We start from the raw sequence: 26,823 nt of genomic DNA, 5'->3' as shown, positions 1-26,823 counted from the left end.
CAACCAGCATGGCCATTCTCCTCTGACCTCTCTCATCAAAAGAGTGTTTCTGTCTGCAGTACTGGATGTTGGATGGATGTTTTTTTTTGTTTTTGGCACCAAGTGCTGAATTGTGTCAAATTAATAGTTTCAGAAGCAGGAAATGAGAAAGTGAGAGAACAGCAATAACCTTTTTCAACAGTAACTGAGACTAGTGACAGTAAAAGGGGATTATTTCATAAATATTACTAATCCACAATTTTTTACCTTTACTTTTTTTTTTAATATATATTTCCAGTTGTGTGTCTTGACGGGCAGAGATCCCACCATGAGGTTAAAGGCAGGGCCACTGTAGGTGCAGATCCGAGTGAATGCAGCTCCCCTGTGTTGTTTGTTTGAGGCCGTTCCATCAGTGTTGTGATCTACATGCATGTGATCTACGTGTCATTTACATGCTCCAAAACAGCACCCTATACTCACAGATAAGAAGAACCTAAATATGGTTCGAAGACAGAATGTCATTCATTCCTTTTACATGTATGTTTGTATTCTCTGATTATTGACTGGCTGGATCATTTGCTCACTCCACTTCAGTCCATAGATCATTTCTCTTGTCCTCCAACATGCTGCAAGTTGCTTCCAGAGTATGTCTGTCAGATGAATGGGTCTCATAACCATGCTGTAAGACATATTTGATACATTTTGTTGTCCTTTCATTCAGAGCATTAATATAGTAATACTTAACTTTAAAATACTTTGTTAACATGGTATAGAGTATAGATCTGCACTTAGTAAAGACAGGGTGGATTGAAATTGAAACATTAATTTCACTCTCTCTTCTTTCTCTCTGTTGCTCTAATTGCTCTTGTGGCAGTACATAGCACACTCAGCACCTGATGCATTTCAGATTGGCAAAAAAAATCTGTATTGCATATAATTAACTGATGTTATTATTGCAAGAATAAGAGTGATTACTTTAACAGACTCATCTCCGTTTTGAGTAAACACAGGCTGGTAGCGTAGCCACTTCTCTGGCTTTTTTCCGCTTGGATTGCAACACAGCTTGACAGCTCAGTAAAAACCTCTGAGCCCTTTGATCATGATATGCTCATTTCTGTATTGCTCCAATCCGACAGGGAGTCCCACTTAAGTTACAACTCGAGTAAGATAGAGCTGAAAAGGACATAAGAGCAACTTCATTGGGTACTCTCAGTTTGCCTTGATCTATCTATCCCGTCCTCTCAAACAGATACTGTTAGGGGAAAGATAGGTAAGGGACAGAAAGAAATAGTCATGAGTGAGTTGTCAGAGCGAGAGACACTGATGCAGGGGGGCAGGGAAGGGGAAAGTTTTGATATCTAAAACTTTCAGAAGCAGATTTGTGTTCAGAAATGACGCTCGGGTAAACATGTCGAGAAATCAGACCTTTAATTCCACGTTAATCCTCTTTTCTGCAGCCCTGTCCATGGCTGACACGGTTGCCCCATGGAAAAGCCTGCTACGGGTTTGGAACGCCGGCTTTGAAGTCCGGTGTTTCTATCGGGGTCCTAGAGTAGTTATCGCATGGTAGCTTTCCCTTGGCTCTTCATGGGATTAAAAACTCTTGTTTGTTTGTTGCAGTATATTTCTCCTATTTCCCATTTGAGTGATACAAGGTTTTCACCCAGCAGCTACATTATGTCACAACTCAGAATTGTTTGTCTTTTTTGGTCCGTTACCCCAACTCCTTGTTGTGTTGATCCAGTCTGAATTGGATGAGTGATAAAGTCATCAACTCAACAACTTGTTAATTTGTGTGTATGAGTGAGTAATTTGTTTGCTTATTGAGACACCACAAATTTACAAAAGGTTTATCCTGTCACACCCTGAGGGTTTCATATAATAGATTGCTCACACTGAAGAACGGAATAAATATTAAATCAGATTCTATGTTTAGTCTATAGTCAATATCACCAAATGTTACTGCAGCTGAATATTGCATAAAGAAAAGACTGTAGCCAAAATTAATTGCAACAGTCCAGTCGTGGGACTGGAGTGAAGGAACTGTGATTAACTTACAAATTGTGTTTGTGCTGTAACAAAAGGAGCGATTACTCAGAGGTTGAGTGTTTTGTCCATTGTATTCAATGTAAAATCACCAGGGGTAAACATTTCAATTTAGAGACAATAGTAAAGGGGTGTGTGAGAGTGTGTGTTCGTAAAGGAAAGAGTTTTCAAAGAGTGTTGCAGTAAGTGTTTGGCGACGCTTCAAAATGATGAATGATTTAATTTCATGTTATGTTCTGCCCTTTGAACATTTGTATTCTGAAGAGAATCCAGCGGCAACTGTGAGTATTTATGTTTCCAAAAAAATGAATTGCAATAGAAAAATGTCAGGAAAAATCAAACATTGCATCTAATTCTTTATGATTTGCTTCATATGGTACTTAGTCATATTGCTACTTCAGTTTGCCCCGAGTTGTAGTTGTAGAAAAAGGGAGATGTACCAATATGTTGCTTCACTGCTCAGACCAGGTCAGGAGTTTTACTATTAGCCTTATTTCCAGTTTTGGCCTCTGAGCGACGAAAATCTTTGCGGCAACTTTATGTGTGTTCAAGCCAGTTTGCCTTTGTATGCCACTGTACATTGTCTTTTGTCAGCAGTAAAGCACTAGAGCGCTTGATGACTCATCAATTCTCCAGAGATGCAACAGGGGAAAACCCACACACACACACACACACATTCATCAGTAGTGCCAGAAAGAGGTCTGGCACTACTGATTTCACCTAACCTCTCTTTAACAATGCGGCATGACTTGGCACATGCTGGGCTGCTGCTCCCACCGTGACTGCTGGGATTGGTGTGCTTATTGTGAGCCCTCTGCTGCACATCACCTTTGATTTGTGTGTGCTGCGCAGGCTTCTTTTAAGTGGTTTCCTGTATAATGAATACACACACACACACACACACACACACACAGAGGTCTCTGGGTTCAGCAACACCTGTCTGCAGTTTCATATCCTGTAAATCCCAGGAAACAGAAAGACAGGCTTGTTCTGTTTTGTCATGCTTTAGATCAGGAGCAAAGAACGAAACCTGCCTTGAAGCCCTTGGAACGAAGCCTGAAAATATAGAGTGCATGTGCAGGTGTTGAAAGCACGGGTTGTTAACCCGCAAATCTGATTAAATTCTCTGAGAATAAAGTAATGTATAACACAGCACCTGCCTAAAGTGTTATTTTTACTCTGTCTCTGTCTGTGTGTCCCCCATCACTCACTGTCTGTCACTGTTTCTCTCCTTCAGATATCCGGGGTTTGCAAACCTTTATGGACCAGGCTTCTCGGTTGGGTCTGGATGTGTCCTTGCAGAGGGTGGACCGCAACGTCAGCCGTGTCTTTACCGACCTATTCAACACAATGCGCACTGAGGAACTCAACCGGTATCGTGACACTCTACGGCGGGCCGTGCTGCTCATGAGCCCACGAGGTGCACAGGTGTTCATCCACCAGGTAGGCAAGACTTTTCTTCATCAAGGGATCAGCAACTCAAGCAGAGTGACAGTCAGAGAGCCAGACAGAAAACAAGCATTTATTCACTAAAGATGATGACCAATGAATAGGGATGGGAATTGAGAAGTGGTCCAAATTGTTCAAACCATGGGAATCATATGCCACCGAGTTTATCAATCCCACCACTGTAATTGGAGAGCCGTTTGTGTGTGCCTTTCAAGCCATCCCAGGTTTGCCTGGTTCGTTCGTTCCATTTTTTTCCCCTTTGTGCATATACTGTGTGATATACTATGATGCTGTGAAGAGGCTCAGGTTCACTACAACTGGTGCTTTAGTGTTGGTCCACTTTGCTACGGTTTATTGGAATAAACCGTCTACATAAAGCCTAAGAACAACAAAAGCGACTTTTTTATTTTATTTTTAATTAAATGACCTTCATGCCAAGTCAGTGCTATCTCAGTGATCAATAAAAAAAAAAATGTTCAGTTCAATTATTTATTAAACCACAAATTCTACAATAACTAATTAAACAATAACAACAACTGCTCCAAAGCTAGTTTGCCAACAAAAACAAACAAGCTATTGAATCCACAGAAATACGCACTACAGTAGGGGCGTCAGAAGGAGTGTTGACCCAAGGGCAGGAATCCATAAAACAATGTAACATCTGCACGTTCGCTCGCAACTGACAGGCAGCGCCACTGAACTGAGAAATGAACAGATCTTTTAAAGAAGATAACTTAGTTTTGAGGAAGAAAATACACATCCTTTAGTATAGACTGGCTAGCACCTAGAAACAACCCTACAACCCCACTGAGTTAACTCCTTGATCCTTGATCAAGGAGATACCACCTTTCCCTGTTTATTCTCGCCCACCGTCTGTCTTCCCCTTACATCACCAACACTTCATTGTCTTAACAACATCTTACTAAACAACATCTTACCTGTAATGTTAATTCAGTCTAGGGGCCCTGCCTGCCCTATCCATATATATGCTGATCCAACCCCCTACCCCCTACCCCCTATAACGTGAACCAAGGTGCTACACTACTCTTGATAAACATTATCTTTTGTTATAAACTTCCTTTCCTGTCTGACCAAATGTCTGTAACCCCAGGTATATGCAAATACAGTGTCCATTCCTTTGTCTTTCTCTGTATAACTGGGCCCCTGCCCTACACTCGGGGTCAGTCTACTGCCTCAGACCCGCTCTGTGTCAGTTGGCTCACCGTATCCTGGGATACCATTAAACTTACTTCCGTACAGCAAACTTCAATCTAAGGACTTTTCTTCAACAGTTTACATTGGGAACTTGCCACTACCACACCAGTGACCTTTCCCATGTCAAAACTGTTAAAATAAGATGTAACTACAACCCATCTGCACTCATGTGGTTCTGACAAAACCCAAAGCAGATGGCAGAGATCAGACTGAGATGTGTCTTGCCTTTGATATTTAGTTGGCCCAAAGAAAACCACATTTAAGGTGCCAATATTCTGCATCAAATGTTACAAATATATCTTTGGACAGAAGAAACAGTATTTCTACAGTAAAACATTCACTCAGTCTCCCTGCACTGCTAAGGAAGGGAGTGTATTTACTGTTCTGATCAGCAGCATTGCATATAACCCCAGGCAAAGTTCAACAAAAACAAAGTCAATTGTGTGGAGCCGTAGAGGATTTGTGTCTTATCTTAGCTCATGCTGTTCAAACTTGGAAGCTGTTACTAACCTTTCCTCTATTTGCTCCTTCCACATGTTTGCTAACTGTAGCAGCTGAAATCAGTGAAGCACTTTAGAGTTCATGGTTAAGACACTGAAACACTTATGAAAGACTGAAGATTTTCCAGCTCACATGAAAAATCTATAATACAAATTAAAATTGATCTTGTAAAGCATCTGTGATGTGTCAGCATGTGACAAAAATAAGATCCACAAATTTCATATAATTTGAATCAGCAGGAGGAGTTGGATCTGTACAGAAAATTTACTTGACTATATAAATTTAAAATATGTTAAATGTCCATTTAGAGTTAATAAACATAATTATATAACAGCATATAATATGCATATTCTTCAAAAAGCCTTGACTTTAAATTTTTCCTTTAAAGAAACAAAGGTTTTATTGAGGACAGTGTTTGATTTTGTTTTGTTTGGGTTTTTTTTCATTTCAATTTGCTCATTCCCAGAACACTGAGATCTCTTGGTGCAAAACCTTTTCACATTTCCTTTAATGTCACTTCCCATGAAAGAAAGACTAAACCTAAGCTCTGAGCTATGACATTTCTATAGGCCACCATAAGTAAACGTATCCATCTTATTTAGTGAGGATGAGTTATTGCTAGAGTATAGATGGAAGGAACTAAAAAAAATTATGATGATGTATAAAAAATGCTTGCCAATAAAGAATATCAGATATATTTCAATATTTTGTCATTTTATTGCATTTGGAGCTCACTTGCGTTTAAAGATCACTGTAAGAAAGAGAGAGAATCCTGACACATGACAGTACTGTGCTGTATGTACTGCAGTGCTAAAAAACTGACATAGTCATCACACATACATGTGATATCAGGGTCACATCATTTTCACAATGATGACATTTCTAAAGTCAAGATGTCAGGAGATGTCATGAATTATTTTTGTCATGAATTTCTTTGTGGCAGCAACAAACATTACACCAGCCTTCAGGAACTCTTTTAGGGCTGAGTAACTCTGAGAGAGACTCACTATAGATGGACTTAAAAACATTTGCTAGATTGGTAACATTAAGGCTGCAGACAACCCACAACACAATACCCTTTCCCTTCAAAAAGAATATCTGATGGAATGAGCACATAATTGTTTTTGTCCTCAAATATACAACAAAAAAAAACACCTTTTCAAACCTAATATCATCAAGACGTTTATCTATGTATATCCCAATTTTTCAGCTTTGATTCATTTAATCTTTCTATAAAATACTGAAGAAAAACAAATTAAGAGGGCACTGGATGTCACAGATACCTCCATATACGTGCCATTTTATAATAATCATAATTTCATTCCAGGTCAAACTCATTTTGTTCTCCACAGATGGGCAGAAAAGTACCTGTAAACAATTTTTATGTTCATAATCATCAAAAGATCAATCAAAATATAGATTCAGTGTCCCTCACAGTCACCTTTTCTGCTACCTGCAAATGAGAAAGTTTATGAGACAGTTTTTAGCACAGTCTGACATCTTACCCCTGCAGCAGGCCTATAATGAATGCATGTCTCTAACTCCCACCTGCAAACATTTAATATCACAGTCAGGTCGCCCCAGTAGCTAACCTGGTAGAGTGCGTACCACATGTCAAGGTCCTGACCGCAGCAGCCCAGCTTCAAGTGCAGCTCGGGCCCTGTGCTGTCTCTCTCTCAGCCTGCCTTTCCTGTCTCTCTCTACTGTCTCTGCCAAAAAACATGTAATATCCCAGTTGGTCGCTCTCTTTAAGGAGAATATCTCCTCTGAAAATCTCAATGATGCATGCGGCAGGGAAAGTGGCTCTGAAATACCTCTTTAGGAAAAAAGGGCTGAGTGGAATTAAGGATTGTTCTGTTAATGTGAGACTTCAGTTCATACAATTTAAAACTATACACCTTATACACTATTCAAAGGTCAAGCTGAATAAGAGCTACCCCTTCGTTTCCTCTAAATGTGACAAATGTGAGTTGGAGGATGGGACTTTAAGTCACCTCTGCTGGTCATGCTCTAAAATGCATAAATTCTGGGAGGAGATATTTCAGTGCTACAGAGGAATACTTGGGAGGCAAGTCGTGCCTGACTGTAATTTTGCTGTATTAGGCTGTTCTGAATACTACTTTCAACTACCGTATGAGCGTTAACTGGCTCTCATATTTGACATGGTTATGGCTAAAAGTTTTATTTTGAGGGAATAGAAAATCTTCATCCTGTCCTTGTTATAAAAAATGGCTCAGTATATGATTTCCTGTTTGTACTTGGAGAGTTAAGATACTTTGTCTAATTGTTACTCCAACTTTGCAAATATTTGGAGACCCTTTGTGGAATATATTAGAGAGAAGGGTGTCTAACAAGGTCTATCAGACTCCATGTATTTATCTGTTCATTCATTGTTGTTCTGACTGTTTGTGGTTTCCTATGGTTCATGAATACCTTTTTGGACATTTGTTGCCATAGCAGTAGGTATTGCCTGCTCAGCTTTTTGGTATTCATGTACAGTTTTCTAACACTTTTATAAGATGTTTTATATATTCTGGCCTTCGTGTGGGTGGGTGGGCTTTGGGTGTTTGTTTTTCCTGTTCTTTTAATCCTTTTTTCTGTGTATTTTACAGATTGGAAAAACTCCAAATAAAATATAAAAAAATGTAGAAAAGAGCCTTGACTAACAGCAACTCAAAAACCTCACTTACATTCCGCTCATCCTCTTTAAATGCTCTACCATTAATATAAAAGTGAAGCACTTGTAGACAAATAAATCAGTGAACAGGTTGTGAAAACATCAAGGCTTTCAAGTTTCATTAATGATATACGGCTTTGATCTTTTTCTGTACTCCAGTGAATTAGGTCCACATACACAGAATGCTGCAGATATCTTTTCTTCTCATAAGATCGCATTTAATCACATCAATTATATTCTTTATTATTCCTTATACAATTAACATGAGGCATCTCGGGGACTAAGAAATAAGCACAGCTTCACATTCAGCACAGCTCCCAAATGCTCCTGTGAATATGTTAATATATTGGAACTGGTGGAGATTTGTTAATTCACCAAAGCTTCATTAATATGTTGGTAACTGTTGTCACAGAGCGTTCCTGCTCCCCACCAGAGATGCTGGGGAGAAAATGTAAATATGCTAATATCTGAATAGAAAATGATGATGAGGCCTCAGAGAGTTAAGTACTCCTGAACTGTTTCAGCAGGAAAGGAAAAAGCAAAGTTGCCATGGTGACAGAAGTCGACTGATCAAGAATTCATCTTTTTTCATGATGGTTATCAATGATAAAATGTGGTTAATTACTGGGATTATTGGTATTGATCGTCTCAAACGGTTTGTGCAAGGTATGACAAAATGTGGTAAGGCAGTGTTGAGTATTGTTACTGAAACTATATGAAATTTATCTTCTGTAGAAGTGTAGCGGTGCTGTTCACCACAGAGATGTGCTCCGTTTCCTGCTCTTTTCTGAATTTGTCAGTTGTGATTTTCACAGTTGGTTCAGCTCCGTTATTTTCTCTTCTGCTCTGTCCTACTCTTTCATTAAACATATTCACAAAAACACACAAAACAATTGCAAAGAAATGCAAAAGAAATTATCACAGAGATAGAGATTCAACACAACTACAAAAAAGAGGCAAAATGAGACACAAAATGACAGAAAAGCAATGCAAAACAGCTGCAAAGATATGCAAAACGACCACAAAGAGATGCAACATGACTATCGAGACACTAAATAACTAGGGTCTAAACCATTATGAAGAGATGCAAAATAAGAAGAAAAACAGCTATGAAGAGACCCACAATGACCACAAGAGATCCAAGATGACGACAAATGCAAAACAACTACAAGGTAATGCAAAATGACAACAACTAAAAAGAGACACAAAATGAACTTAAAAACTACAGAAAACTGCTGCAAAGACATGCAAAATGACAAAGAGATGCAAAACAACTGCAGACATGGAATGATTACAAAGAGCTGCAAAACACCACAACGAAAAAAAACTCTAAATGACTACAAAGAGATGCAAAATGACAACTGAGACACAAAACCACTACAAACAACTCGGCCCCATCACTTTCAGTCTGGGTATCTTACTCCTGTGTGTGGGGGGTGGGGTCGGGGGGCGTGGGTGGGGGGTGGGAAGGGAGTTTTACATGTGTATCCATGCCTGCTTTTTCCTCTGCAAGGTCGGATGGAGGTGAGGAAATAATGTCCCAATATGCATTGGGCAGATGAAAAAGAGTCACCTTTGTCTGGCTGACAGTTCATCAAAGACTAATATAGCTAGACCATATTCATAACTTTTAATTTCAAGTTCGTAATTCGCCTGACTCATATTAAAGGACATAAGTGCATTAGCAAAAGTCATCCTAGGTCACATATTCTATTCTGTTCTTCTTCTGCTCTGATGATGCCCTACTTCCCTGAGTAACACATTCTGTCACAAGTCAGTTGTCACTTCTCCAGTCTACTCTCAGGCCACAGTCGTTTCTCATACTTCCAACGTGATGCATATGTCATTGACAGTGTCTGTGGCTTTATGCTGAAATTCTGGGCTCTTGTTTTCTCCCGTCCAGACAGTTGCCATCTCGTTTCTTGTTCACTTTAGCCATGAGAGGATGCAGCGTCTTCTGTCAGCTTCAGTGCCACCTCGTTCCTGACACCCAACTACTGTCTGTTTCCTTCATGATAGGGGAGCTTCACTTGAGTCACGCGAGCCTTTTAGAGAGCCATAAAGTGGAATTTTAAGCTTTCAACTGTCCCATTTCTGTGTCCTTGGGTTGTATTACATAAAACTATGCACATTTAGGTATGAAAACTTGACACGTTTTATGAGTTACCAAAGTCACTCTCCAATTAACTGTCAACAGTGCAGGTCCAAGCTATATATCTCTAAGACACCCAAATTAGATTTTTGGCTCTCTGGGCTCTTGCTTTTGGAGGAAGGAGATCATTTTTACCAACACTGATTAAAATGCTTTAAGCAATTGGAATACCAGTACTGAATATGAATTCTGAAAATGAATAGTATGTCTTAATATTGAGACTATTACATGTTAATATTAAGAATATAATATGAGTAATATATACTCAAGTGTACTATTATTAGTAAGTGAGCTTGCAGCTTTTCAAGTTCTAGTTATGGATTAAGTCTCATAGGCCTGGGAGCATTTTAGTCTGCATCAGCCTTTGTAACGTAATATAAGTGAAATGCTTCCTGAGTCCTTATTGCATCTGCTCTCACTATGCTCGTAGGACGGTGTCCTCCTTAAGGTGTTGATGTGAGGGGGAAACAGAATGGGTGCAGTCAGTTGGCATGCCAGCTCTGCAGGCCAGTTGATAGATGGAGCAGAGACTTGGTGAAGTCTGCCTCCTGTGTCGCGGCTACACCAACTTACAAGAGTGACAAGCACTGCTGCCTGCTGCCAGGGAACGTGAGAGGGAGAAAGAGATGCTGCATAGGGTGGCAGGAGGGTAAAGAGAGGAAGGCAGGAACACAGAGGGAGAGAAAGAGCAGAACTAGAAGGGATACAAAGGCAGAGAGAGATATAAAGGATGGGGAGATGGATGTAGGGAGGAAAGGTCAAAGATGAGTAAAAGATGGGGAGCTAGAAGGGGCTCCAACATAATAAAGCACAGCTGCATGAAACAGTAATGGGCAGAATCTAATAGACGAGATGGCAGTGAAGAGAGTGCTGAGAGGCCGGGCCTGAGTGCAGTAGCCGACAGAAAACCTACCTATTTAAGAAAGGAGGATTTTAAAGCCAGTCGGAAAAGATGGCTATTGTGTTCAGTGATAATTAAGGGATGCATTTTGACAGCTGTAAGCATTTTAATCTGTAGCCTATGAAAGTGTGAATGCTTCCCAGGTTGCACATCTAATGTGGGAAAGATGAAAACTTGTTCACAGCTTTATCATACCTTCCTGCTACAGTGACAGCTGAAATGAATTCAGCTGGAGGGAGGTGCAGTTTGTTTTTCTAAAAAAAATAGACGATGTTGTACCTTGTTATCATCTCTCCTTTTGAACCTAAATGAAAAGTCGCCTCCAGCACTCACTGCAAGATCATCTGATGACATTTGAAAATACTGACATATTGCACAGAAAATCTAATTATTATGATCATTTTGATTTGGTAAGGCCATTCAAGCGTTTCCGATAATTAACACTCTTTATTGTTAGTTGTATTTTAACACTATTTCAAAAATGTTTTTCTCCTAAATTCCTTTAAATGATAGACTGTGACATTTTCAGCCAGTCTTAGCTGCTTTGTTTTTGAGTTATGTTTACGCAGCAATGAAAAATTGTCAGAACTGCTGTCTCAACTGTGGAGGATATACTGTCTTATACACCACCTGTCTTTGAGAGTAAACATTATCATTACTCAACTTTGTTAAAAAACATCAGATTGAAATACAGATATCCTGAATCTGTCACAGTATGATGAAAATTGTACTTCTTTTTCTCTGTATATTTGGTTTTTCCATCCTGAAGAAAAGCATTTTTTTTAAAGCAGACATTCCCAGTAGTGTCATCAGGGCTCCATGTGAACTGCCAAAGGATTCAAGACACACATAGAGTCGCCTGCTAGACTGGTGATAATAGATTACTCTATATTTTCCTTGTGCCTTCTTTTATGTTGTAGCTGAGTATTTTGCTTTTTCCTTAATCTCACTTTATTTCTACCAACTGGAACATCTTGTTCAACATCCAAATATTTATTTCAGAGAGAAGGAGGCAATATGAATGCAATCACGGTTTTCAGCAAACCTGTGGCATGAAACATGCTTTTACTTGCTTGTCTTGTCCCAGAATAAGTTGAACAAACATGGTTTGATGTTGAAAATGATTTATTTCAGTACACAATCATCCATGTTTGTTTTGTCCACTCATTTTTTTTATGTCCTCTTAACAAAATATTACCACCTAACAGTGAAATAGTGACTTTGCTGCAACTCTTTTCTGAGCAACAACAAATGCACAGAAGGGCTTTCAGAACATTTCTGTGAACCCATCTGACTGCGCGCCATATGAGGTTGTGGTGTTGGAAACAGATTAACTTGTCAAGACTTGAGACCATGAATTACTGATTAAAAATGGACCCTTGTGACACGTGAGTGGGAGATGTAATAAACACATTTGCCCTTGCTAGAAATTGTGTTTTGATGTCAAGGACTCTTCCATCTTATTGTCACAAATGCTTGTGGATGGCGATTTAAAAGCGGCCTGAGTTGACATGTTATTATGGGGTGCATAGGAAAAAGACAGCAATGATCGTTTCCTTTGCTTTGGGAGTTTAGTGCTGTTGACATGACGGCTTCTGAGGCACAACACGCACACACACACACACACACACACACACACACACACACACACACACACACGTACATGCATGCAAGTCTCCCCCACACTTTCATCCACATCTTTCTGACTTGAAAGCCATAGATGACTCTTGACAGTAAGCTCTCACTGTGTAACATTTCTGTGTCCTTCCAATTGTTTTGTCAGTCAGTGTCACAGGTTGAAAACATTGAGAGAAAAAGGACTGTTTGAAGACTGCAATCCCTTTAATGTAATGTTGACATGGTGCACAAACCATTTTTTTTTTTTACATATCCCAATAATAGACTGCAGACACACAAGAAGTGGCAGAATTTGAGTTAAAAAATTTTTTTACTTAGTCTTATCTGCTATGTTTCAAACCAAACGTTACCCCTTCTTATTATCTGCGGCACTTTAACTTGTAATCAAACCGGGCAAAAGGTCTAAAACCACTTTCCACCCACAGCACCTCTTATATATATCCCCTGTGTCTAGACTGTCTTCATTTCCTGTGCCCAGTATTTCTTCTTTTGCTCACTTTTCCAATTTTTTCCCCTCACCTTTATTGTTGCTCCAGTTTTTGCCACCATTCTTCTTCTTTTACGGATGACACAACTTACTAAGATATGAGACAGTATCAAAAATCATGATGATCAGTAAAGCCTTGTAGCTGTACTCATTTTACCGAGTCCCTTTTTTCACCTCACATTTTTCAGAGTATTCCAGCCTGCAGCACAGTTGTTTCTTGGCACTTGGACTTTGCTGCTCCCTCAGAAAAAATAAAGCTGGCCATGACTTGGAAGTGTTTATCCCAGCATGACTCATTAACCTGACACAGAGAGCATGGTGTTGGTGCAGGGGACCGTAGTGCTGGCACAAACAACAGCCTTTGCATTCATGCACACACACAGAAGGACGCCCAAACACATGCACACCTTCACTGCGTCACCCCTCATTCCTTCCCTAGATCCATCACTGCCAGTTCTGTCTACACCCCCTCCCTTAGTGCTAATGAGTGAGGCCAGGTATAATTAAAAAGCTCCAAAAGTACTTCTCAGCCTGAATTTTTTCTGGGTTTTTTTTCCAGCATGATAAAAAGAAACACTTGCACCCACCCAGAAGATTCAATTAGACATGACAAATGAAGGCCACAGTGTGTTACTGGTCGAGTGGCATCATTTGGAATGGGAGGCTGGGAGAGTTTATAGATGTGACAAAACACAGCAACACATTAGAGATGGCTGGGACTTAGCAGGGGAGTCCAGGTAAAGTTTTAAACAGAGGAAACATAATGAGAGCTTATTTGGTATCAAGATTATCTGTACTGTATCGACAAAGGATAGGTGCAGTCTGGAATCGCATTTTTGATCGCATTGTTCCTTAGAACAAAAATCCTCTTCAGTTCATGGGAAAGATGAGCCCATTTAAGAACCTATTTTAAGTTCAGAACATGAATATATACTGTGTATATATATATATATATATATATATATATATATCCAAGTATAAAGGGTAGCACAGTTTATATTTCTACACTTATTTAAACATTAGAATATTGCTGTAAAGTCCTCACATAAAAAGATTTGTATGTATGTATTTGCATATCTTTGTTATGTAATGCTGCAATATATTATTATATAGCTTTTTAACATGTGTGCCAATGCAAGCTATATGCCATGATTTTTTAAATATATATATTACCCAAAAGTACCTCAAATACCCATATTTTCCATTTTTTTTCATCCCAGTAACTCAGTTTGGTGTCTATACTTAGCCAAGTTAATACCATGGAGCAAGGGCAAACTGTAGTGCACACATAGAAACCCACTTTGTGTGATTAATCTAACCAAAAACTCTACTGCAAAATAAAAATTGTGGACTGTGTTGATGTCTTGAAACTCAAAAGATCTTGAAGAAATGTGGGGATTTAAGGGTGCTATTTGGTGCTGAAACATGAAACAAACTCTTTAAGGTCGACTCTCAGGATTAAGTGTTGCATTACAATATAAAAATGAACCCAACACCTATATTATACCATCATTCAATTCAAAAGCATTGTTTGTTATACCATTCCTGTCTCATAAATGGCCATGTCTTTCAAGCTTCATACCCCCTGTAATAAATTTGAATTTCCAAGCCCAACCTTGTTACATCACCAAGGTTATTTTCTCACCCTCAACAAAGCTCCACTAGAGTCACAGAGGACACTATGCAGCTGCTTTCACTGGCTGAGTACTCCTCCCTATGATTAGTAAACTGATCATGATGTATAAAGTTTGTTTAATTTCCGCTTCTTCTTTTTTTTCAACGTGCGTCTTTAAATACCCAAATGACAGCAAAATAAATCACCCAACACATACCAGTAAAGTGCAGGATGAGTTTCCAGTTTGCCCAAATCCACCAATTATTAATTAATTAATCTCAAAAACACACATGGACAAACAGTAACTAGTCCACCAGTGTATGGTTACTGGGACTCTGATTTCTGGGATGCAGTCATCAGATCACTGTAACCTCAGTGATCATTTGTTTAGAGGCCAGAGGTGAGGAGGTGTGGAGTTTATCTCGCTTACCGTCCACTGGCGTTGCTCCCACCAGGCTTAACGCTCCCACCTCTGGACCCCTGTCCTCTCCCTCTGACCCTCCCTGCTGTTCCTCTATTCCATTTTCCTCCCAATAACAGCATGACAAATTGAGCCTGCCAGAAAACGATCTATCATTGTACGACATCTCATCCTCTTCTGCCCTCTGTTCCATCCTCTTCTCTCTCTTTGTCTCTCTTTCCCCTTCTGTCCCTGTTACAGGACATTCCCTCTTTTCCTCTTTGTATTTTCCCCATCTTAATGGTTTCATGTTTCTCTCAACATGGGCACTTTATCTTTCTGCCCTTGCTTTTTTCCCCTCATAACCTCATCTCCTTCTGTCTCCTCTCTTATTGTACTGTATACTTTTGTCAATGTCTCCATTTCTCTTTCTGTTCATTTCCTTCCATTTCCTCCTCCTCTGTGCAAACCTGTTTTGTTCTTTAATACTCTCTATTTGTTCTGTCATCTCTCTGGTTGTGTTACAGACAGACACATTATGGTATAGATTCATACACTCTTTACATAGGGGTGGGCGATATGACGATATTAGATCGTGAAGGATTACAACGTGAAGACGATCTTTCAAACTGCAGAGATCGTGGGATCGTCTAGGGCACATTCTATAAATTGCAGTTCTATGCTGATGCACCGACGCATCATAGCGAATTACGGGCAGTGACGCGCTTTCCTACCCGCCTCCTTGTTTGTGTGTGTAGCGGTAGCACATGGAGAGCGATGGCTGAAAGCCCAACGGAGTTGGTCGCTAAAAAGATTCCACCTCCATTATATGGAATTGGTTTGGATTTTCCGCAACTGATCAAGCGCAAGCAAATGTAATTTGCAAAGTTTGCACAGAAACCGTTCGCACGTTGGGTGGTAACACGACGAACCTGTTTAATCACCTGCAGAGGAAGCACTAAAGCACTAGCACTAGCAACTGTTACACTAAAAGAGATAACCACAGTCACTTTAGTTTGTATTTTTGCGTTTCAATAAGCTATTTAGTGTTTTGATAAATAAATCCTCTTTAAATAACTGTCAGTAATGTCTTTGATTGATATTTTACTTGCTGTTACTACTTTTGCAACAGGGCACTTTATTAGGATGTTGTTGTTGTTTACCTTAAACTTTACGTTGTTTGCACATGCAGGCAAAACTGCGACTATTTGAAATAAAATCTGTTAAGAAAGGTTCTTTGGCCTAAATTGTCTGTTTTTCTTTTTCCAATTTAAGATCGTGATAAAATCGAACTCGTGATTTTATTTTTAGAACATCGTGATATGATATTTTTGCCATATCGCCCACCCCTATCTTTACATGAAAATAGTCACAGTACAGTACAAACAATGATAGAGGCTAACAGTAGCAGATGTGTTGTTGTGTGTCATTTTGTGGCCTTTGTATACTCCAACAAATAATTTCCAATCCCATCCCTGGCTTAAAGCAAAAACAATTTAGTTGGCTATGACTAAATTCAGCAACTCAGAGTGATTTATCCATAATAAGCCAAGTTTTATTACCATGGAGCAGGATGAAACTGTAGTGCACGCAGAGAAAATATTAATTGCCTTGCGTGATTAATAAATGCTCCAGTTTGACAGGTAAATAATAGATGGCTCCCTCTCTGTCCATGATCAATTAAGGGTACCTCCAGGGAGCTTGTGTGAAACTCAGCAACACTCCATGGCCGTGAGTTTGAAATATTCAGGATGTATTTTCCTATGCATACAATAGGTAACCTCCAACGGCACAGCGTTTTATAACAAAGTAGTTCATTCCACCAAAATCTAAATAAAACCACCTCTTCAGGTATCATATTTCATGGGAGGGCAGAATAAGCAAGAGAAATGGTTGTATATCGAAACTCTGGTATTAAAATTGAAACCGGGGCAGTTGGCAAGCTCTTTACTTGATGGATTGTTATTACTTGCACAAGTATGATTCATCTGCTGAAGTTAAAGAGCTTTTCATAAATAATTTGCCTTTTCATAAGTAATGCTGGAGAATTAAAACTGTGGTGTTATTTGAGGTGATGGCTTATCCCTTCACATTAATCAATGTCAGGAGACTTTTTAAAATGTGGGGAAGGGCCTTCAAAGGGTAAACAACTCGAGCATTGTGTTACTGATGACAGTGGAGCTGTTGGTAAAGGTGATTATCATGATGATGATGATGATGAGGAAGGTGATGAAAACAACACTATTGGCACTGGAGCAGTTGAAGCTAGTTCTTAGCCTCTGTGATCACTCTGAACTTGTCCTTTATGTTCCTGCTTAGAAAGAAAAGGATATATTAAATACAGTCAAGTGTATAGAACACAAACTTTTCTCCGTATTATGTATTTTAGTGGCAGCACCCAAAACACATTCTTTTCTTGACAGAGGGTAATAAACTTTGATTGATGTTTGTGATTATGAGTCATGCTTAGCATTATTGAAACAGTAAACCTCTTGGGCAATTCTTATTTCTTCAGGAGGGAAAACAGTTAATCTCATAAAAGGCACCCAGCGAAGCCTATCTCATTTATCTGGTGACCTCTAAAGTTGTACGTAAGTGTCAGAAACAGCAGCAGTAGCAGAGTTGCTCCCTCACAGCCTGTTGTTCTGTGTCTGTTTTTGTAAATCAGCCAACATGAGGACTGGAGCACAAACTTCAGCTGGTTAGAAAGTGTTAAGTTCATTGTATGTCCAATAATTATTTTTTGGTGTTGCAGAGGCATCAGAGCCATTTTTAAGTTTTTGCAAAACACTCATGTAGTTCATATTCTTGTTGAATTGGAATAGGCAAAACACAGTTACTTTGTCTGTATACGTTAATAGCTTTATCACTCTGTACATTTGTCTCCCTGCAGCATAATATGAGATGCAATTATACCAAAACCCTACAATATTGTTGGAAAGTTCTGTCTCTGTGAAATTGTTGCTGTGGGCTCAGGATTATTGCCTGGCTCCCAAGTGGCAGACTCCAAATACAGTAAGAGTTATAAGGGTAATTGCAAAGCCAACCACTTGGAAAACAAGTACTGCATTGGTACCCAGCACACAGCCTATCACAGTCCAAAAGCTCTGGAGAGAATGTTCAATTAAAGTACAGCCCGAGTGAAAAGAATATAAATACCTGAATAGCAGTTCAGGTGTCCCTTTTCTCTTTCTGCACCTGTATTACTTGCTTACTTTTTCCCTTTCCTTATTTTGCTCTTGCACAAGTATGTATGAGTCAGTGTTCAACATGTGCACATGCATATTCATCTGTTCCTTTGATGTCTCATTCGCAGGTCTGTGTTAACACCCACATTTGGAAGATGTGGCCATACACTGCATCTCATTTATGCCTAACTACTGTAGGTGGAGATATGCAGGGACTATAACCTGTTCTCAGTGTCCATAAGAATGTGCAGTTTATAAAAGGGAGATTTTCCAAAAATACACCAGGAACATAAATCATTTTATGTAGGTATTTTTCAGTATCTTGCTCATGTATCAGGCAGTTTATGTCTTGAGGAAATTTCCACGGCAGCTTGATATTGCAGCTTTTTCTGACTTGTTCGTTTGCCTCAAGTTTTTTGGTTATGAAGACATTCACAAATAAACAAGAAACTGTTCTAATTTAGTGCTATTTAGAGACAACATTCACAGTTAGCAGTTTACAGTAACACATCATTTCATCTATTATCAAATTCCAACAACTCCAAAAGGAATATATATTCTCAAATATCCATAATCATGGGTATTATGGATTCTCCCAATCATTCAATGAAGCTATTACTTGGGCAACAGGTTATCACCACCTCAGTACTGAAAGCTGCTTTATCCCACACGCCTGTGGGAGTTGCATAGGGCTGCGAGTGCCTCTACAATTGCAGTAGCATATTTGCAATGCATTGGAAGCGTTGAATGAAATCCTTAACTGATTTTGCTGTAAAAACCCAAACGCAAAGAGCACTCATGAGAGAATCACTGTAAATGCTAATGTATAAATGAGCACAGAGAGACATATTTTGAACTCCAGTGTCACTCTCTGCCAAGAATGTTGTTTGATTTATTGTGCCAACACTTACTCATGATCATGTAGTTAATTCAAAGTGGAAATATTTAGAACACTGTTAAATTAAAATTCGGACAATGTTAGAAATGTATTACATAAAACTCGCTTCTTTTTGTTTTTGGTTTGATTCATCTGCCCTTCCCAACTCTTATTGACTTTTCTCCCAAGGGTGCTCCCCACAGCTTTTCATTAATTGCTCTCACTTCTTTTCTCTATCTCCATGTTTCATAAAATCTTAGTGAATATTTTTGCACAGATGCATGTAGACACTCATAAGCAGTCATGCAGCCTCACACACTGGTGTAGCATGACGGATCGAGTTCAGAGGTCTCCTAAACTTGGTGGAAAATAGACATCTGCTGTCTCATTATATACATAATGAGGACACACCCATGGAGCACAAAATGTAATCATAGTTACAACAGAGAGGTGGCTAAAGGTAGTTATTGTCCACAACTGCACCGACTGGGTGGCATTTAAAAACTGACGAAAAGCAGTAAAGGTTTTTCTGCCCTTTCCACTTACCAGAAGAGTTGTCATGTACCTGCTGCATTCAGCTGAAAACTCCAGTGCAACGGATTATATAGACTTTGACGAGTAGGAATTCCTCTGTACATGACCCTCTTGCCTTGTGTGTGTTTCTTTCGTTCCTTTTACTCCTTTCATTCTTTATCTCTCCCTGACATTCTCTTGGCAGTTCAGTGACGGGGCTTGGTGGTAAACTGGAATCTAACTGACCAATTTGTTGCCTTGTGTCCTGTAGACTGCCTTCCACACACAGTGGCTCATAAAGCAGCTAGAATTGGACAGTGGGGGTGTTATTGTGCCAATGATATCCAGTGTGAAGTTCGTATAGGTTCATGTCCAGATGAAAAGTCTGTGTGAATGATCCTTTTGTAAATCTTTGAATCAGGTGACCTGTATTGTCAAATTATCTATATTAAATTGCACAGACCAGGTTTGTCCCTTTTTGCCAAATTTCCAACCTACACTGGCCTCACCTTACATTAGGGCAAAATAACTTGTCTTCTGTTGTTCTTATATAACACAGATCCAACTACTCTAGGTATGGTATAAACAGTAGATATTGCAGTTTCCTTTGTTGTATGCATTATGTGTAATTATTTACACCCAGTTAAAGTGGACTTGATTTCAAAGCCTTAGAGATAACTGTCAGAGTTTTTCATTAAACATCTTTGTAAGTGGCACTTGAGACTTTTTTCATTACAGCTGATCACTCAAGAGGTTTACATAATGTGGCTTAAATACATGTTGTCAAAAAATGAAATAAAGAAAGCCTACATTAAGGGAATGGAGTGGAGCATTAAAACGGAATGCGACACAAACATTGAAAGATACTGCAGATACATATTAATCACAATTTATAATATGCTCCCCCAGCTTAGAGAGGGCCAGTGAAGCATGCCTCTAAGCCTGATGAGAGACGCCTTTGGAGGGGAAGGGTTATAGCAGTGCTGTGAGGCTTCAGGGTGTGTGGCAGCAGGGGTATAGATGGATGAAGAGGAGGTAGTCTGCTGTCCAGGATGCCCTGTACAATCTCCTCAAGATCCTTCTTTCAAACAGGCCTTTGCAGCCCTCTATTCAAAAAGCAGTAATTGCATCATTTTTCAAGCCCCTTGCCTCTGTCTGATTGTGAGACTGGTGCCATTAATCAAACTAATGGAGAAGTAAGTGATTTCAAAATATAGGCTTTGATCATGCACCCTCTATCCTCTCCCACAACTCCGCCTTCTCCTCAGCTTTGGGAACCCCTCTCCTCCCACTTTCCCATATCTTTCTTTTTCTCACAGCACTCAATGTGCACTTCACTCCATACTGTATGGAAAGGATTGCATTAGTGTAAAATGTATTTTCATATTGTGACCTTTAAGCCTTCTGTTAATGTATGGAAGAGGGTTGGTTTTGCGCATTCTGGCAGTGCTGTGACTCTCTGGCTTGATTAGAGTTGATTTCAAGTATAGCAGTGCACCAAACTGCGTATATGAGGTTGTAGAAAAATCATTGTGGCCTATTAACGGGCAGTATGTCCCAAAGAGTCACAGTTCAGACACATTTATTGATCTTGATGAGACAGATTAAATTAAAGTGTTTCTCAGGTGTATTGAAAAGCTTGTGCCAGCTATAAAGCAGGGTAACTATTACTTGAGGCCACTACCAGAGCATGCTGGCAAATTAGATTCCTTCCAAGCAACATAAACCACTGCTTAGACAAAAACTCTCTTTGTATCTTTGATGTAACCACAGTGGTCTTGAGGGAACACAAAAAAGCATGCAGAAATGCTTTATTTACAGCACATTTTCCCATTTTATTGTCTGTACAATTGCAGCCTATTCAGACATTGCTTTAATTGCCCCAGAGTGTTGTTTACTAGGAATTAATGTCTATACAGGCTCTATAAAGGTACTTGTGTCCTGGATCAAGTATCATACATGCCAGTATTCATGCTCTCCTCAGCCCATTGTTGTATACACAAAGCCGATTAAACATTTCAGAAAACAAATAATATATCTCATCACAATCTCTCTCACCATTGTTAGGGGATGTAGTTGGCAAAGTGCCACTGACGCCACCTCCTCCTCTGCCTTTTCTCTGCAGCCTACCTGTCTGTCACTGCTGTTTGGAATAAGCATTATGTCTTAAACTTTCACACTCCCACTCTCCGTAACACCCTTTCTTTCCCTATGGTGTTCTGAGCAGCTATGCCTCACCCTGTGTGGAAATAATTAGGATAGGATTCATGTTCATCTCTGGCCCAGCTAACCTCCCACAGTTACCTCTCTTGCGCCCTCTTTTCTTATTTTTTTCTTATTTTCCTACCCACTTATCTTGCTTACATGTGCCTAATCATGCAGAGTGTGGTGCATAGAGCCTCTCTATTCACGCTGACCTGTGAAACTCAGCAGCATGAAGACATCTTCGATTTCTGAGAAGAGGCAAACAGCTTCTATACAGACCCACTGGGTACAATACAGCAATTAATAAAAGAGCTCTATTTAGTGATGGTTATTAGGAGAAACCACCATGTACCTGATGTACTTGTTTGTCGTTTGTTACGGTCTCTCTTCTGGTGCCGTCATGTTTTCTTTTTACTCTCCGTGGCTTTTCACTTCAAAATATCCCTGTTCACTCCACTGACGATTAGAGGCAGCAGGAGCTTTTATACTGGAAGAAAGACTGTCACAAGCCAAATGTTTCAATGCATCCTTTATTCAATGTCTGGGATTTTTTTTTTTTTTTTACCTTTATTTACTTAGACTAGATTTGAGCTTGATTTTTTTTTTCAGGAGTTCATTGCCTCTTACTGACAGACATCTACATTACATCAGGTGGCTACCCAGTACATGTACAGTCTCATACCATCAGCCACTGAGCGCTATTGTAATTACCTTGCTTAATGCTATCTAAAATTCCAGCTGCTTTGTCAGCTGCACATTCATGCTGCAAATATCCAGTTCTATCACATCCCAAAGGTGTTCTATTGAATTTAGACCTGGTGACTGGGGAGACCACTGAAGTTCTCTGATCCCAATGCATGTTCATAAAACCAGTTTGAGATGACTTCTGCTTTGTGACATGGTGCATTATCATGCTGGAAGTAGCTATTAGAAGATGTGAAATTGTGGCCATAAATACCTAGGTGTGCACCTGGACAGTAAACTGGACTGGTCCCTGAACATGAATGCCATCTACTGTAAGGGGCAGAGCTGGATCTTTTTCCTCAGGAGGCTCAGGTCCTTTGATGTCTGCAGTGAAATGCTGCAAATGTTTTATCAGTCAGTGGTGGCCAGTGTACTTTTTTATGCTGCAGTCTGTTTGGGCGGCAGCATGTCCGACATGAACACAAGGAGACTGGACAAACAAGACTAGGTCTGTGCTTGGCAGGAGTCTGGACTCACTCAGGACTGTTGTGGAGAGATACATTCTGGCAGGACAGAGAAGCAGCTACAGGTGCAGCAAACGTCTCATCTCACTGCGCTGCAGAGCAGAGAGGTTCAGGAGATCCTTTGTTTCCACTGCCATCAGGCTGTAGAACACCTCAGCCAAAGGAAGTGGACCGATTTAATTAATATTATTATTATTATTATTATTATTATTATTATTATCAACAATGAGCTAATGGACACATGAATTTCCCCTAGGGTTTAAATAAAATATCCATCCATCCATCCATCCATCCATCCAAAGAGATTCACATGGTCAACAACAATTCTCAGACAGGCTGAGACATTCAAACCATGATTGATTGGTATGAAGGGGCCTAGAGTGTACCAAGAAAACATTCCCCTACACCATTACACCACCAGCCTGGACTGTTGACACAAGGCAGGTTTGATCCATGGATGGATCTGTTGATGCCAGATGCCATCTGCGAGCCTCAGCAGAAACTGAGATTCATCAGACCAGACTATGTTTTTCCAGTCTTCATTTGTCCAGTCTTAGTGAGCCTGTGTCCACTTCATTTTCAGACTTCTGTTCTTGGCTGACAGGAGTGGAATCTGTCGTGGTCCACTGCTGTTTTAGCCCATCTGGCTCAATGTTCGACGCATTGTGCTTTCTGAAGTGCTTTTCTGCTCACCACAGTTGTGAAGAGTGGTTATGAGTTACCGTATCCTCTGTCAGCTATTCTCCTCTAAGCTCTCTCATCAGCAAGGTGTCTCCATCCACAGAACTGCAGCTCGCTGGATGTTTATTGTTTTTCACACCATTCTGAGAAAAAGTCTCTCTAGAGACTGTTGTGAGTGAAAATTCGAGGAGATCAGCAGTCTGAGAAAAATTTAAATCAGTCTGTTTCATACCAACAATCATGCCACAGTCAAAGTCACAGAGATCATATTTTTCCCCATTCTGATGTTTCATGTGAAAATTAACTCCCGACTTATATCTGCACGATTTTATCCATTGTACTACTACTGAAACTTTAAAAAAGGACTTTGCAGAGGCTGAATTGTGTCAAATTCAAACTTTCAGTAATATGCTTTTTTACTGCAGCTGAGGTCAGTGAAGGTAAAAGGTGATTATCAGAGTTATTAAATGATTTAACTTTTTTGTATTTGTCCAACATGTGCATATCAACTGCAACAGAAGCATTTAATCTTTGTTTTTAAGAAGAAATTGCAGTACCTCTTGTCCACATATGCTTCATATGCTTAAGACAGTTCACTGCAATTAAGTCGGCAGTCCACAGGAAAAAGTTTCAATTAAAATGAGAAAACAAATAGTGAAAATACAATAAGAGATGTGGATGATATGCCATAGAATCTTTTTCTTTCAGGTTTCTCACCTCACCTTTGTTTTCACTTTCCTCTCCTCCTTCTGTGAGTAGTGACTTTGAGGCAGTTTCAGAAGTATAAGAGTGTGATTGTGTACCCTCAAGCAGAGATTACAACAGTGTGTGTCTTTCGTCGTCTGTGAATACGTTTCTCGGTGTTCTTACCTCGTAGGCAAGTGCTTCCTTAGAGGCAAGAGTGAGAAACAAGTCCACAGCACATGAGAGGACTGAGAGGCTTTGGCAGCCATGGATGTCATGTAAGGACATTGCTTTGTAGCAATTATGGTGGTCTTTAATGAGAGGGCTATATAACTGTACTGTAATGCTCCACAAGGACCCTTGTGCAAGGACCTGTGTCTTAGCACATAATCAAACTGGTTTATTTCTGGCTACACAAAACGGAGCAAGCTTGGAAGCTAGTCAGCTTTTATGTGGAACAAAACAGATGAAAGTGTCACTCGCTTCTATTTACTCAAGACCCTGCACACAAAACGGTTTTAGAAATTAGAATAAAAGAGGAGAGATTTGTTTGTGCTCCTTTTTTTGTGAGGAGCCACGTATCCTGCCCTGAATGCAACATTGACTAAAGGGACAGCTTAATTATTTATATCTTTCCAAATAAAATTCACTTACTTCTCTCTTAAGAAGTGTTTTTCGGGTGTGGACTCCAATGTGAAAGGAAAGTTATGTGATTCATTATTCTAAGGTAATGGCCTTTGAATGGTGCAAAGTGCTTTTATGGAAAACAATTATTGTATTTTGCTCACCTGAAATGACTCGACAAATGTTGGGTAATGGTGGCATGCATTATTCATTTGCATTAAAATATCATTCTTTTGCTTATCTATTGTCTTTGCTTGGATCTAGCCCAATGAATTATACATTTTTAGTTGACTGACTGTAGTGACTGTTGCAACTCCCAGGTCTGCAAGTTTGTTCTCTCGACCACTGGTGTATATCTCTTCAGTCTGCTTCAGTCCTGTGGAACAAAAAAAAAGGGGGGGGGGGTTGGATAGATTGGAGTCACATCTGCATGTTGCCAAAAAAGCAGTCCACACGCAGCGTACAGTTGCTTTGTGTTATGGATCATAAATGTTCTGTGTGAAGTTAAAAGATCTTTTTTTTTATATCCAACATACATTTGTGTTGGATTTATGCAACTGAAAACAGTGTCTTACTTTTTACAGTACATTGGCTATATATCTGTGTGTCCTTGTGTTGTAACTGTAGTCACAGATGTACTAAATAACTTTTGGTGAGGTAATCAGTTTCTTCCATGGTAATTATCCTGGGTTATTACATCAATCAGCTGTGCAATAAAAACTCAATTGCAAATATCATCAAAGATCCACAACATAAATTTCCCCCAGGTGCAGGGTTTTAGTTTAAGCTCAGTGCTTCCCCAAGGGCACCCTGCAGAAATGCAAAGTAATTCATCTTCTGCTAAGATATATTGTTCAAGAAGTGTGTTTTGGTGTCTTGTTAAAATGCTAACTAAGTTTGAATTTCGTTCAAAGCAAGGCTTGCTCACAATGTCACACACTTACTGAAGTGCTTTCTTTTTAGACTATATAATTATTTTGTCCAGGCTAAAAAATTTGTGATTATTATTTTCAATATTTTGGAGTTCTGTATGCCAGCCGGGGCTTGGGATTCCTATACATAGCAGAGTTTAACGATGGACTAAACCCTAATCAATCAGTCAGTGTGGCTGTTTGGCACTAATCATAGTGTTTAAGGCATAGTGTGACAAGAGCATGACAAGTGTTTTTTTTTTTTTAAAGTAAGATTTGATGCTTCTGTTGTGTTACAGACTTGTATTTTGATTGTTGGAGGAATTATGTTGACTGCATTATACACAAGAAGTAAAAACTCTTTGAGAAATAATAGCAATCACAAGTAGGCTAATGATATGTAGGCAAAGAAGGTAAAGCTTTGACTAATATAAATATTTCATAGAATTGTTTCCAAGATGAAATTATTAATGGCATCAGAGGAAAATAACAGGATGCAGCTTAAGTACATTTGTTAATTTCGCCTCTTTATAAGACTGTCTCAAAGAACTTGTGGTGTGATGGTTTGAATCCATGCTAAGACCATGTCCATTGCACTGTACATAGCAACAACTGCTTCAAAACGCTCGCCCTGAAGTTTCTTATGACTTTACTGAATGCCTGCACTCAGGAGGTTCTTCAGCCTTCTGTGGTATTCATAAAATGTCACACCTAGGCTTAATCCGGTTAGTGACTGTTAGAAATCCCCCTCACAACATTAAGGCTCACAACACATGCAAGTCCACAGAGGGACCACAGCAGGGGGACGGTTCAAGAATAGCCAATACATATTTTGAGCTTCCAGCAGTACAGAAATGTTGTTGTTTTTACAG

At 39.5% G+C, this 26,823-nt stretch overlaps 1 protein-coding gene across 1 annotated transcript in view; it reads left to right on the top strand.

Moving 5' to 3' along the window:
* Positions 1-26,823, top strand: part of grid1 (glutamate ionotropic receptor delta type subunit 1) — a 240,127-nt gene that overhangs the window by 145,671 nt on the left and 67,633 nt on the right. Inside the window, exon 4 of the mRNA XM_022763632.1 lies at positions 3,263-3,468. Within this exon, the coding sequence (XP_022619353.1) occupies positions 3,263-3,468 (206 nt within the window). The remainder of the gene's footprint in view (positions 1-3,262; positions 3,469-26,823) is intronic.

Source organism: Seriola dumerili, unplaced genomic scaffold (assembly GCF_002260705.1).
Source record: "Seriola dumerili isolate Sdu_G_001 unplaced genomic scaffold, Sdu_1.0 BDQW01000478.1, whole genome shotgun sequence".
NCBI classification, from domain to species: Eukaryota; Metazoa; Chordata; class Actinopteri; order Carangiformes; family Carangidae; genus Seriola; species Seriola dumerili.
Note: the sequence above shows the minus strand (reverse complement) of the source record. Positions and strands in the feature narration are given on the sequence as shown.